The 14,397-nt window shown below is 35.8% G+C and overlaps 3 protein-coding genes and 1 pseudogene across 3 annotated transcripts; 2 read left to right on the plus strand and 2 right to left on the minus strand.

The window, feature by feature from the left end:
- Positions 1-228: 228 nt before the first annotated feature.
- LOC120197708 lies at positions 229-4,299 on the minus strand. The gene is made up of 10 exons (XM_039199131.1): positions 3,788-4,299; positions 3,563-3,700; positions 2,551-2,739; positions 1,934-2,071; positions 1,689-1,814; positions 1,451-1,582; positions 1,219-1,348; positions 1,042-1,121; positions 807-941; positions 229-554 (listed from the first exon to the last, which is right to left on the minus strand). Exons 1-10 carry the CDS (start codon positions 4,232-4,234, stop codon positions 297-299), a joined length of 1,773 nt encoding a protein of 590 aa, XP_039055062.1. The 5' UTR covers positions 4,235-4,299; the 3' UTR covers positions 229-296.
- Positions 4,300-6,145: 1,846 nt separating this feature from the next.
- Positions 6,146-7,048, minus strand: LOC120197334 (uncharacterized protein At4g22758-like). The gene is made up of 2 exons (XM_039198900.1): positions 6,633-7,048; positions 6,146-6,387 (listed from the first exon to the last, which is right to left on the minus strand). Exons 1-2 carry the CDS (start codon positions 6,865-6,867, stop codon positions 6,146-6,148), a joined length of 477 nt encoding a protein of 158 aa, XP_039054831.1. The 5' UTR covers positions 6,868-7,048.
- Positions 7,049-8,409: 1,361 nt separating this feature from the next.
- LOC120197506 (protein C2-DOMAIN ABA-RELATED 10-like) lies at positions 8,410-12,642 on the plus strand. The gene is made up of 4 exons (XM_039199010.1): positions 8,410-8,531; positions 9,502-9,597; positions 9,790-10,093; positions 12,519-12,642. The coding sequence occupies exons 1-4, from the start codon at positions 8,421-8,423 to the stop codon at positions 12,569-12,571; spliced, it is 564 nt and encodes a 187-aa protein (XP_039054941.1). The 5' UTR covers positions 8,410-8,420; the 3' UTR covers positions 12,572-12,642.
- A 315-nt stretch (positions 12,643-12,957) lies between these two features.
- Positions 12,958-14,397, plus strand: LOC120197649 (annotated as a pseudogene).

A 14,397-nucleotide genomic window follows, 5' to 3' on the forward strand; every position in this document is an offset into this window, starting at 1 on the left:
AATTTGGATTGAAACTCCTAACCGAATCCCATCTGTTCCAAAACTTACCTAAGAACCAACTAATCATTTGAACCTACAAAAGTCGTGAGAGAATAAATTACTTGAAACACAGTAATTTGTAGCAAAAAACCCAAAAACTCATTTGCATAATTTTATGATCCTCTTCCTCAGCCGCTATTCTAATGATATGCCCCCATATTAAACGACCACTCTTGTTCCCCTTTTCCCTTGCCAGTTAGATCCAAAAAGATGCATCTAAAAACCGAAAACCAAAGTTTACGAGATGCTCAAGTTTGTTAGGCGCTGAACGCGTTGAACAGTTTGTTCCAGTCCGAGGTGCTGAAAGCTTCTGACAGTTTGTCCCAGTCCGGGGCATCGATGCTGGGAGATACAAAGGCGGCACCTACAGCGACTAGGACGACAACAAGCCCCAAAGCTTTCAAGCACCCATGGCCACGTGATAGCTTTCCCGATATGATCTTGCAGTACTTGTCTGCATCTTGAAAGAGTGACTGTCTGGCCGCATCGGCTTCATCGCTTGTTGCTTTTTCATTCTGAAAACAGAGATGAGGAAAATGATACACAGATGATAATAAATCCTCTCGATAAAATGCTACGAATATAATGATTTTTTTTATCAGAAACTAAATGTATAGAGGATATGAAGGATCGTTTTAAATCATAAAAAAATCGAACATATCAGTATCAGACATATATCCATAACTGACACTAAGAACTGAGTCCAAATAATTGAATATAATAATGTTGGACAAACACGAGTATCTCACGAGCACAATAGAAAGTACCTTGTTCCTAAAGTCCTTGACAGTTTCCCTCAAACGGTCGAGAGTAGTAAATTTTTCAGAGTGTTGTTTCCAATCCTCTGAAAATCTTCTAAGAACAGCAACACTTGCTTCTAGATTGTCAAGATAAGCCTTTTCCTATTCACAACAAGCAATAGATAAAAACAACAAATCAGTAGGAAGCATCTTCTACTTCGTACAAGCACTTGGTAAAAAACTAAAAGAGTTCAAAGCTCACCCAAAGCTTGTAGCATTCAGCATTTTGGTTCAAACACCATACGACTATTCCGGCTGCTTCTTTGGATAACCCGGGTGTGGCTGTTTGAAAAGTGTCATTGAAACCACCATTAGAACAAAGTGGAGGAAGGGGAAGTGAAAACCACAAATAAGAGATGTTTTCAAATACAAAACTTACCTTCACCAGTCGTTTTGATGGCAAAATGAAATATCTGCAGAGCCATCTGTTTCATTGCTTTGCTTCCATGAGATCCAGCAAGAGCCACTTCCTTTATTGTGGGATATATAGCCTCAAACCTTTCAGTCGCCTGCACACCGTTACCATAACATAGTAAGAAGGATGAGAGACTACAATGATTTCGAATATAATCAATTACATGATAAATGCAGAGTCGAACCCTTGATCTAACCTTTACTCTAGACGAAGATGCAGGGAAGGTAACTTGCATGAGAATCTCAAATGAAGATGGTGGCACCAGACGCTCCCCTTTCCTAACAGCGGCATTTACTAAAATTGAGCGAGCTTTTGAGGCAGATAAATCCTTTTACAAAAAGGGAAAGTATTTAAGAATCCTTTTATCAATTTGAAGTTCAAAGACAAGTTTAAAAAGTGGACCAGATAGGAAAAGAGGTGGAAAATATAGAAGCTTTATACCATTCTACTAGCTGTAAAATTAGATCTCTGGACTGTGGATTACAGTTCTTGCCACCAACTACAGGCAAGAGGTGATGTGCCCACATGTACAGCCCCACAGGAAGATCTCCTCGGGATGCCTAGACAGTACAACGTGTATGTGTGAAATAAGAAGCATATTAAAGAGGAATGTGTAACAGATGCTTAACAGTCTTCCACATTTATATATCAGCTAGACTGATGTATTGTCACCACTAACCTGAATTATCATCCATACAATAACTGGGAGTTTATCTTGTCCTTGATATTTCGAATTTTCTCTCAGCTTCGGCAATACACTAATTAAGGCATCAGGTTTACGTCGCAATACCATTGCTAATGCCACAAATATACCAACCTGCACAACATTTTTATATCAAATCCAATTTGAGGTGGATTGTACTTCTTGCCAAAAGTTAGAGGTGGATGCCTTTTAACTTGCAAAGCTAAACACTATAATGCAAAACATCTATGGATCACATGCAAAAGAAACAAACAAAAGCAAAAGGGAAGAAAAGTTTCTCAAGTTCATTGAATGAAAAGAAATTCAAGCTCCCTAGCGGTCAATAAAAGCAACCGTCAAAGCATAAACAGTTTGTCTCCCAGATCTATCGCATACCATAATATTCAAAAGAAAACATACTCTAGGTGCTTCCTAGCTTGCACATCAGCAAGAGAAACTCCCCATAATTTTTTTTTGAGAAATTTGAAAGGAAATAATATAGAAAAACTGCTAATAAGTTACCTCAGAATTTGAGGATAGAAGTGCCAAAGAAAATAATGGATAAAAGGCCCAGGAAAATAACCAATATAACAGCAAAACTGCCAATAAGTTACCTTAGATTTCGAGGATGTAGGTTGCACACTTTTCTTGGAGCCTTTAGCGCTTGCTTGTTGGGCCACCAAATCCTCAAGAATGATGTCTAAGGACCATAACACGAAGAAACCAAGTGCCTCAAGGGATTGTTGGCTGATCCACTCAGCTGATGTCTTATAAACAGCATCAGAGATATGTGAAAGGGGTATCTGTCAAGGAATAAATTAACTACTTTGGTCAGAGAAAAGAATTAAAAAAGTTTAACAAAGTTAAGCAAACAATGATTGTCCAAAATTTTGAATGGAAGTACGAGTGAAAGATCAATACCAAAACCCAAGTTCATTTAACCTAGCCCCTAGATGCAAACTACCATCGTCAAGAAAAAGAATAGTGCATCTAGAATGGCTAGCCTCTATTTCTTATTCCAAGTTAATAAACATAATATGAAATCGTTTACGCACAAATTATATTTGCATTATTTAACTGATCCATTATTTATAAGCTACTAAATTATAAGAAATCATATGCGAAACCAAAGCAGTTTAAGTGATTCAGGGTTCTTTTAACACTACCCAACGAATTTATAAAATACATGTAAATACTGTAAGCTACCTAACCCAATAAAGCAGTTTAACTGCCTCCTCACTAAACACTGAAAACCACAATAAGAAAACTAGCGACTCCTATTTAAATCAATTCAAATGGTTTCATATCACTGAAAACCACAAATTAAGATCGCGGTCCAATGCAAAATCATCATCAGTCGGTTTCAATTACAATCATGCAGATAATTTTTTAAAGAATTCCAATGACATTTCCAAGGAAAATCACGAATGATAACACATTTTATCTAGACGAACCACAAATCAAGCTTTGGTAAAGCCATTCAATTTAACCTGTCAAACATGCAAGAACTTACCTTTCAAGATAAAAATACATTAAAAAAATGCATCCATTCACCGATCCAACAGACAAATTCAAACTTCCAGATTGTGATAAATCAATACTAAGAACAAGAGGGAAAAAACTCACATCAGCAAGCTTGATAACAGTACTCTCCTTAAACGTCTTCACCCAAGGAAACTGTCCCGCTACCACTTCCTGAAATGCCTTCCCATAAAAATTCGCAAACTTCTGCATTTGAATTTCCGGTTGTTCGCCACTCAATTCCTAATCCCGAGAGCAACGAAAAAAAATTAGATAATCAATTGATTCCTTGAAAAAATGAAATGAAATCTATAATAGGTGCATGCTTACAGCGAGATGAACTGAGAGACCAGCTGGATCGATCTTCGCAGCCGCCTCAGCAACAGTAACCTTAGGCTTCTTCGGCTTCTTTTGCTTCACCTTCTTTTCTGCTTCTGCCTTCTTTCCGTCAGGCTTAACACCTTCCAGATCACTATCATCGTCATCATCGAGATCCGATCTGTTATTCTTAACCTTAGCCTCGGCATCAACGGCCTCAGCAGCTCTTTGAGCTTCGAGGATCCGACGGCGGCGATCCTGGGACTGTTGCTCGAGGGAAAGGAAAACGTTAGGAGCGCCGTTACTTAGGGTTTCGTTAACGCGGAGCTTTTCGGGATCGGCCTTGGATTTGGTCTTACGTTGACGTTTAGGATACAAAACCTTTTGCCAACCGTGGTCGACGTGGTTGGCGGCGGAGATAGCGGCATCTTGAACTTCGTGGAGATCGACGGACTCCATTAGTAGAGACGCAGGCGTAAATATTTAAGAGAGAGAACTATAGGAGAGAAGGAAGGAAAAAATTGGTGGTTAATAAACAGTACACTGATAATACACACACAAGTAAATAAATGGACAGAACAGATAAGATATTTTTCTGAACCGTTCAATTAATAAATTATTTACAGTAAACTATAAGTTAATAGTATATACTTTTTTAGTTATTAATTTTTATTATATTTTATTTTAATAATTTTATAATAATCATCATAGATGTAATACTCAAAATAGAGAAAATATCTCATTATTATTGTCGCTAATTATTAAACATAGGTGATAAAAATGAAATAAAAAATTATAATGTTAATTATAATTTTCATTAAAAAATAATATGGTAATTAAAAAAATAACAATAATTTGATGACTAATAATACTATTTACTATATTATTCATAATATAATAAATTTAACTTATTTTTCTTTTAAATTTTTTGTACCTATTTGAGTAAGATGGATATTAGGTTTGTCATTTATGTTTAAATGGTTCCGACTTGATTTAATCTTACAGACTCTTAAAAAATGAGTTTAAATTCATGTTTATATCGAATCTTTTTAAGGATGAAGTTAGATCAAGTTCAAATTTAGAGGGATAAATACTCAATATGACCAGACTCGATCGAGAATAATAATATAATTGACGGTTATATATTTAAACATAATTACTATCATACATATTCTTCTACATATTTTAAATTACATTTCTATTTTATAAAATAAAAATGATAGCCAACTTTTCATTAAAAAAATGATAGTTATGTGTGTGTGTGAAATTAGGTGTGATTTTTATCCCAAAAATCAAATTGGATTTTATATCAAATAAAACTTTCTTAATCCTAAATTAATTTGATAACATACAAAGAAGTATAATAATCAGATTAAATTTAATTCGACCAAAAACTCAGTTAGGCCCTTTTTCATGTTCATCCCTACATGCGAGTTTGTAGGTTATGATAATTTTGTTTTAATTTGTTTAAAATTAAGGATAAACTACATATTTAGTTATTCAGTTATCATTTTAGTTTCGTTTTGATTACATAACTGTTTTTTAAAAATCATATCTAAAATTAAGTTTTGTCACTCGTTGTTAAAAAATAACGACCAACTAATACTTAGTCATCTAAAATTATGTCTGAAAGACGTGTACACATTGCTAATAGCTATAAATTCTTTTGAACATATACTATTTTATAATCGCCCAAAACTATCGAAGAAAATTAAGTTGCACTTGCACAGACAAGGCCTTACGTTTCAGCTCTACTAAACAAAGATGAAATCATTGAGATATTTGGCCGGCTCTATATAGTTGCTGGTGTAAACTGTAAAGGATGATACAGCCTTTGCCCCAAAAAAAAGGATATCAGTGAAATTGCTTCACGATCTTCACCCACCAACTAGTGAAGTAATATCTCATATTTTCATTTAATAAATATAATCCCAATCTTTAATTTTTCATCAATATAATTATCATCGTAAATCAACACAAAATTCATTAATTTTATACTATATCTTAAGTGTATATATTTAAAACATCCTTATAAAATTACATCATTAATCCTTTATATGAGAACATGTTTAAACAAATGTCAAACATACGAATATTCTAATTACAATTTTTCTCCCATTTTACATAATTTGAGATGATTATGAATTGTATTCCTTTACATAATTAGGACATTAATTCTTCTACTTTAACATTTTTTTTAATTTTTATTTATTAACATAAGTTGATCTTTAAATATTGATATATTATCGTAAAATAGAGAGATGAAATCTAGAATTACATACACGTTCAAATATATGTATATAAAATTGAGTTTGGAGAATTACTCTCAAAATATAATATTCGATTTAAATTGAGTTTGGAGAATTACTCTCAAAATACAGTTATACACATATTCTCTACCATGTCCATCAATGAATGAATGAAAGAATGGAAAGAGATTTTAAGATTGAGGGATTTATGAATCCATGCTTTCAAAATCCCAGTAGTTGTTTTCCTGGAAATTGCTTTAGTCGACCTTCCATGATTGTCCTCCATTTTCTCACTCTTCGGCTTCCTGCATAACACGAAGTTCCTTGCCCCTACCGATCCAATCGTCTCCGCTGAACTCAATGCTGCAATAATCAAAGGACACAAAAAACCAAACACCAAAATCATAAATAATCCAACGCTTTTTCTCGTAAATAATGTACTTTCAAGGACCAGAATCATAAATAACCCAATCATCTTTCAAACATGGTTTAACAAAATTATGTCCAATTAAAATATAAGACTAAATTCCTAATTAAAGAATACTAGAAGGACCAAAATCATAATTTAACAAAAAGATGAATTCGATTTTTGAATTGCATGAACTTACCATCTGATCCAACACTAGGACAGTAAAGGAGAAAACCGTTGAGATCCGATCCAAGAACAGGTAGCCGACCCTCGCGAGCGTAGGATTTCAATGCAGTATCGATAACAGCAGCAACGAGTTGTTCTTCATTAACGATGAATCGAATCGGCCCAGAACTTCCTAAAACAGCGATGCTAATCCACAACCTATTGCCTCCCTTAGATCCTTGATTCTTCTTCTGCTTGTAAAGCGCCATTACTTGAAATCTGGGTTGTTTTTATGGAACGGGGCAGAGGCAATGATGAAACCAGGTTTGTTTGCAAGAGGAGAGAGTGATCGGCCTTGATTCGTAAAGGAAGAGCATCAAACTGCTGTCGGTGCGATTTGTTTTCACCATTCACGATAACAATGAAAGATTGAACTTGGGTTTTTCCTTTGATTTGATTTTGAGAATTGGAGAGGTATTTTGTTTTGGACGTTGAGGCTTGGAGAGAAAGAAAGGTTTTGAGGGTATTTAAACGAGGGAAATGTTGGTTCTGAATGAAGGCTTTATAAGGGTTTTTGTTTTGAGAGCCCGCGCCGAACGGATTTTTACTTGACATCAACGTATTTGTTAGTTTTGTTTTTGTTTTTGACTTTAAATGCTTTATTTATTTATTTTTTATTTCACAAATTATAAATCTAGCATTCATCCCATCTAGAGGGATAAGGAAAAAAGAACTCCAGAAAAAATGGGGAGTGATTTTAGTAGATCTGAAATTCATAATTAAGGGAATATAAGAAAATAAAGATGAACATTTTAACTAACTGACCAAATATATTTGCTCCTTTTCTTGCATTTCGAAAAAGGTTTTGAAATTGTATAATATTAGAAGGAATGTTTTGGATAGGGTGAATGAAGGGCGATCAAAGGTAAAAAGGTTATGACACTAATCAACTAGGATTTTGGGTAGGAAAGAAAAAAGATTAAATAATTAATAACCTAATAATTATTTAAAATAAAATTAGGATTAAATTAATATTTTTCTTAAATGTGTAAGATTTATTAAATTATTTTGATTTAAGATAAATTTGATTGAATGTGTAAGTTTTGCAACTAATACTATTACTATATCATATCAAATCATCATTTATATTAAGTCAACAATCAAATCTATTGACACATACTAAAATAGAACGACACGTATTAAAATAGAAACAAAATGTATAATTATGCCAAAAATAATATATGATGATCAAAAGAAAAATACGAAAATAGATGAGATACCAGTTTACCCTCTATATGATTACATTAATGAATTCAACCATTGTTTTCTATTTAGCAAACTATGGCTTTGTTAGTTTAGAATCCAAGTTAAAGTAGAGAAGTGGAAAATGAAATCAAAACAAACAATGTTGTTTATAGTTAACAACAACAACGAGCCAACACCGTTGGTTTGGCTTTGTAACAATGTTAAGTAGAAGTGGATTAACATCGGACGACGACCAAACAACCTTAATAATAACAACGACAGGCAAGTTAATACCGAAGACATCGGGCAACCACTTAAATCTATTTTTCATTTTTGATTTTCAATTCGTTTTTTCCCCTCATTTCTTCGTCATCTATTTAAAACACCAAAACCTCTGTTGCATAGACATTTCAAACGATTGATTCGATCGAATCTAAATATTTATCGTATACAAAAAAACATTAATTATTAATCATCGATTCGATCAGTTCAATCTATTTCATTTCTACGTCTGATTGTGTTTTCTTCTTCTAGGGTTCTTGTTTGAAGGGAAAAATCAGGGGATCTTGCTTGAACAATGGAGGATATATTGGGACTTCTAAAAATCAATGTTCGAAGAGGCTTTGATCTTGCTGTTCGTGACGCCATTAGCAGTGATCCTTACGTTGTTATCACCATAGCTGAACAGGTCAGTTATCTTCATCTCATTCACGAATAGAGATTCAAATAGCGGCATCGCGATCGCTATATTTCGATGGCGACGGTGTCTGAAACCGTTATCGCGAAAAATAATAGTGTGAAGCGGGATCATACCAATAGCGGCGGATTGCGGCCTAATTTAATGGATAACGATCAATCGCGATAATAGCGGACCGATATTCCGCTATTATTCTGTTATTTTATATTATTTAAAACAATAGTTTTTTTTATTAAAAACTCAGATTTAAAAAAAAATCACGAACGTGATATCCTCAATGACCGCAATAACATCTAGGGATGGGCATGGTATCCGAACCCGATCCCGACCCCACCTGATCGGGTCGTTTTTTTATCGGGCTCGGGTCGGGTCGAATTCAGGTTTATGGTGAAAATACCCGGCCCGATCCGGGGAAAATATAATTTTAACTTTTATATTTAGAAATAATTACAATAATACCCCTCTATATATTATTTTTTGTTCAATTAAATCAATGTTTTTATTGAATAAAAATAATATTTTTTATTATTTCAACCAAGGTCGGGTCGTATCGCGTTCGGATTGTATCACCAAAAATCGGGTCGGGTGGAGGGTATATATTTTTCGGGTCGGGTTGGCCGAATCTCGACCCATGCCCATCCCTAATAACATCAGTTATATTCGCAACTGTGGTAAATGCATCGCGACTGAAAACACGACTGCAACCGCAATTTAGATCCATGTTCACGAACTCCGTTAATGCATGCTCGATATATCTATCTTTTTAAACCCTAATGGTTAATGCATGCTCGATAAAACAATCATCTAAATATATGAAAATCTTTATTAAAAGTAAATAAATTCATATATAATACATATATATGTAGGCATTCAATGGATATTTATTTTAAATATAATTATCTAAATTAAACTTGAACTAACAAGTAGATCTCTGTAAATTACGTTGCATGAATTTCTGCAGAAATTGAAGACGCATGTGGTGAAAAGAAACTGCAATCCCGTTTGGAATGAAGTGTTGGTTTTTTCAATCAAAGACCCTCATGTTCCCGTCCATTTAGTAAGTCAGTAATATCAATATAATTACCTGGAAGGCATGAATCTTATCTGTTTTTATTTATAAAATAGTATCATTTTTTTAGAATTGAAAACTTATTTTGTCTTGTTGGTATAGTCGGCATTAAAAGATGGCATATGATAAACCCGAGAGTAATATCGTAAATAAAGGAAAATTATGTATTTAAAATGGCAGACAGTTTACGACAAAGACACGTTTACGGAAGATGATCGAATGGGGGCGGCAGAAGTTGAGATTCAACCCTACATAGAGGCATTAAAGATGGCGAAGGGTTTGCACAATCTCCCGAGCAGTTGCACACTGAAAAGGATTCAACCGAGTCGGGGTAACTGCCTGGCCGAAGAGAGCAACATCGTTTGGGAAAACGGTAGGATCACACAAGACATGCGAATCAAACTCCAAGACGTCGAATGCGGCGAGATTCTGCTCCATCTCGACTGGACCGAAACTCCTGGTTGTAAAGGTTTGGAAGGTGAAGGTATGCTTACTTTAACCATATCCATATTCACATAATACACAATATTAGTTCAAATAGTCATTTTGTCCCCTTTTTTTTCGAAATACTTTAATCTTCAATGTTTCAGTTTTTTGTCAAAATAATTTCTGTTGAAAGAAAATCGTTAATCGACTAACAGTCAATACATGTTGCTGATATGACATATTTTCACATGTATTTAATTGGATGATGTGTTTCATGTCATGTCATCTTTTTAAGTGATTAACATATGTTACATCATTATTTTAGATGAAATATCATATATCATGTCATCAATTAAACATACGTAAAAATGTAATGTTAGCAATATGTATAGACAATTAATCAACTAACGGTTTTCATTTAATATACGTTATTTTGACGAAAAATTGAAATGTTAAGTGTTAAAATATTAAAAGAAAGAATTAAAAGGCAAATTGTTAATTTGTGCAATCGCGGGGGACTAATTTTATTATTATACCATTCATATTTTACTCAAAGTTCCACTTACATAAAACTTAAGTATTCACGGAAAACTTTTGATGCACGTACGTTATAAAATGTGTAAACTATGCCGATAGTCCTATGTATTTTGTATGATCGGCTTTAGTCACCAAAATAAATTAAGATAAAATGATACATAATATTATTAGTACTTCCAATATAAACCCCTCTACCATTAACTTTCGTTCACTCATTAGTGAAATTATTACGTGACAATTAAAAAAAACGTGGTATCCACTGCCCCTTCCCGTTTTTCTTCTTCCCCCAATAACCGCCCACCATCGTTTCAGACAAAAACATTGAAGAAAAAAAAAGACAGCAACAGAAATCCCCATGTCGTAGCTTTGGTTCTTGGTCATTCTCCGACGAACATTACTACATCTTTTTCGGTCGAAACGTCTCTTGTGGTGGTGTTGGCCGGTGAAGGATTGGGATGAATTCGACGAGAGGTTCCTCGAAGAGAATGGAGTCTGAGTTTCATCTTTCATTGCTTAACCACCACCACCCGCCGTGAGGATTATTACCAATTCCTTGAGAAGATGAGCTGAAAACGTGGCATGGGTTGACGTTGAACGTTTTTTGGAAGGATAAAACTTACAGATGAGTGATGGCGTGACACAACGTCATCGTCTTGCACGCTGGAGCTGTACAGCGAGTGGAGAGGCAAAACTGAGAAAGGACAGGGGGCGGGGGGAAGCCTCACCGGACACGCGTAGGGAGAGTAACTCGACGAGATTCTCCAAGCTTTGGAGGTTCAGAGATTTTAACCTCCCATGTAGTAGCAACGAAAAGATGTGTTCGTCTTCTTAAACTATCCTCTGCCTTCTTCTTCGTCATCGAACGGCGTCGCCTTCAGCTCATGAAAAACTTTACGTTAAAAACTGATCACAAAGGGAAGGGGCTAAACGGCGGTCGTATTTTTCATATAAGCAGGTCGGGTTTTTCACTAACGTCAGCGCTCAAAGTGATTGAAGTAGTAGAAGAAGAAGAACGTGGAAGAAAAGCAACTTATCGGCACTGTGTTGGGTTGTTTACTAGGGTTGTGAGAGATTAGAGTGTGGTGAGGTGGCTATATCTACGAGGGTACTTCGTGGGTGGCTCGTCTTTTGGTGGATATGGTGACGGCATGTGTGGAAGGCTTATGGGTTTAAGTTCAAGAAGAAGAAGAAGAAGGAGGAGGAGGAGGAGGAGGAGGAGGAGGAGGAGGAGGAGGAGAAGGGAGGAGGAGAAGGAGGAGAAGAAGGAGGAGGAGAAGGAGGAGAAGAAGGAGAAGAAGGAGAAGGAGAAGGAGAAGGAGAAGGAGAAGAAGGAGAAGGAGAAGGAGAAGGAGAAGGAGAAGGAGAAGGAGAAGGAGAAGGAGAAGGAGAAGGAGAAGGAGAAGGAGAAGGAGAAGGAGAAGGAGAAGGAGAAGGAGAAGGAGAAGAAGAAGAAAGGCTTTTGGGTTTAAGCTCACGTGGATTTTTTTTTTTAATTTTTAAACGTTAAAGGTTAACAGGAGTTAACTTCCTAAAACTAAAATTAAACGGATCGATAACGTTAGGTACTATTTCCCCTTAATGTTAACGGGAGTTAACAACTAAAAACTAAAATCGAACGGATCGATAACGTTAGGTACTATTTCCCCTTAATATTTTTTTTTGACCAAAGTCGATCATACCGAAAACATAAGGGACTATCGGTATAGTTTACCCTTATAAAATTTAGACTTCACAATCAAAAGTAGAATTATAATATGAACTTAAAGGGGGATAAAACATAATTTGAATTTGAATTTGAATTTAATTATTAAATATTAAAATATTTAAATTTTACTAGTCGAATGACCAAACATGATTTATGTTTTTTTTTTCAGAGTTGAACTCGAATAATTTACTATTTGGATCTTATTTGAGTAGAAGTAACTTCCTATCTTTGTTGTGGCCAGCCATTGCAGGACCATGGAACCTTAAGCCCCCCGCTGCAAAGAAACAACATTGATTCCCAGATGAAAGATATAAGAGATCGGATCTGCTGATATTTGCTTGGGGATAAGCATATGATTTATGTCACTATATAAATATGTAATCTGTATTGTAACATGTAATTGGATTGATCTAATCGTATAAAAGTAACCTAATAATTTTAAGAGTTATATTAATGAGTTTTATGGATCTTAACTAATGATCATGTCAGAAAAACTGAAACAATAAGAGTAATGAAACAAAAATATGGTCAAATTAAAAGAAAATATATATAATTTTAAGGGTGAGTTAATAATTAGGCCAAAAATCCAAATGATATGTAATGCTGGGTAAGTTGACAATTTCTACGGTTCTACCTCTGCTTCTTCGTTTCAAAGAGCAAATAATCTGTAATTATTCACGCAAATCCATTTGCTGGCATTTCTAAACTAAAAATAATGATGGGAAAGTCAACAGAAAAGGCTTGCTTCTTCTACCTCTGCTTCTTCGTTTTCCATCTCACTATTGCGACTGATATCTTCCCCAAGGAAGCGCTCCCTACAAAATCTGGGTATCTCCCAGTCAATCCAGCCTCCAATTCAGCCATTTTCTACACTTTCTATGAAGCCCAAACTCTCACTTCAACTCTTCCCCAAACCCCACTTCTTATATGGCTCCAAGGTGGCCCCGGTTGCTCTTCCATGACCGGCAATTTCTTCGAGCTTGGACCCTGGCGTGTTGTTTCCTCTTTCAGGCAAAACGTCGAACATTTGTCGCTCGAGCCGAATCCAGGTTCTTGGAATCGTTTATTTGGTTTACTCTTTCTTGATAATCCTATTGGAACAGGGTTTAGTATAGCTTCAACGCCTCAAGAGATCCCTAGAGATCAAATCTCTGTTGCGAAGCATCTTTTCGCTGCGATGACACGGTTTATCTCGTTAGACCCTTTGTTTAAGCATCGTCCGGTTTATATCACCGGCGAAAGCTATGCTGGGAAATATGTTCCTGCAATAGGGTATTACATTTTGAAGCAGAACACTAGATTGGTAGCTTCAGAAAGGGTTAATTTGAGGGGTGTCGCCATTGGCGATGGGTTCACGGATCCTGAAACTCAGTTGGCTACTCATGCTGTTACTGCTTACTATTGTGGTTTGATCAATGAGAAGCAAAGAGATGAATTAGATGAAGCGCAAAACGAGGCAATCGATTTGGTTAAAATGGAGAAATGGAGCGAGGCAACTAATGCTAGAACAAAAGCAATGGATTTGTGGCAAAACATGACAGGGTTAGCCACTTTGTATGATTTCACAAAGAAGAAGCCTTACCAGACAAGTTTGGTCACCAAGTTTCTCAACGTAAACGCGGTAAAGAGAGCCTTGGGAGTCGACGAATCGATGGTGTTCAAGAGTTGCAGCAGCGTCGTAAGGGCTGCTATGCACGAAGACATGATGAAGAGTGTGAGAAACATGGTGGAGTTCCTGGTGGAAAACACTAGGGTCCTGTTATACCAAGGATTGTACGATATAAAAATCGGGGTGGTACCGAATGAGGCTTGGGTGAAGACGATGAAATGGGATGGTATTAGGGAGTTTTAATGGCTGATAGGAAGATTTGGAGAGTGAATGGTGAGGTTGCCGGTTATGTGCAGAAATGGCAGACTTTGAGCAATGTTGTAGTCTTGGGGGCTGGTCATCTTCTTCCTGCTGATCAGCCATTGAATTCTCAAGCAATGATGGAGGATTGGGTTCTAGAGATTGGACCCTTTGGTGAAGAGCAGGAAGATGCTTAAACCAGGTATTTGACGGCTGTTATTTCCATTTTACAAATCCAATCTCTGTATGAAATCGTTTCCTTGTAAGAACA

The sequence above is a fragment of the Hibiscus syriacus genome, unplaced genomic scaffold (genome assembly GCF_006381635.1).
Source record: "Hibiscus syriacus cultivar Baekdansim isolate YM2019G1 unplaced genomic scaffold, ASM638163v2 tig00117048_pilon, whole genome shotgun sequence".
NCBI lineage: Eukaryota > Viridiplantae > Streptophyta > Magnoliopsida > Malvales > Malvaceae > Hibiscus > Hibiscus syriacus.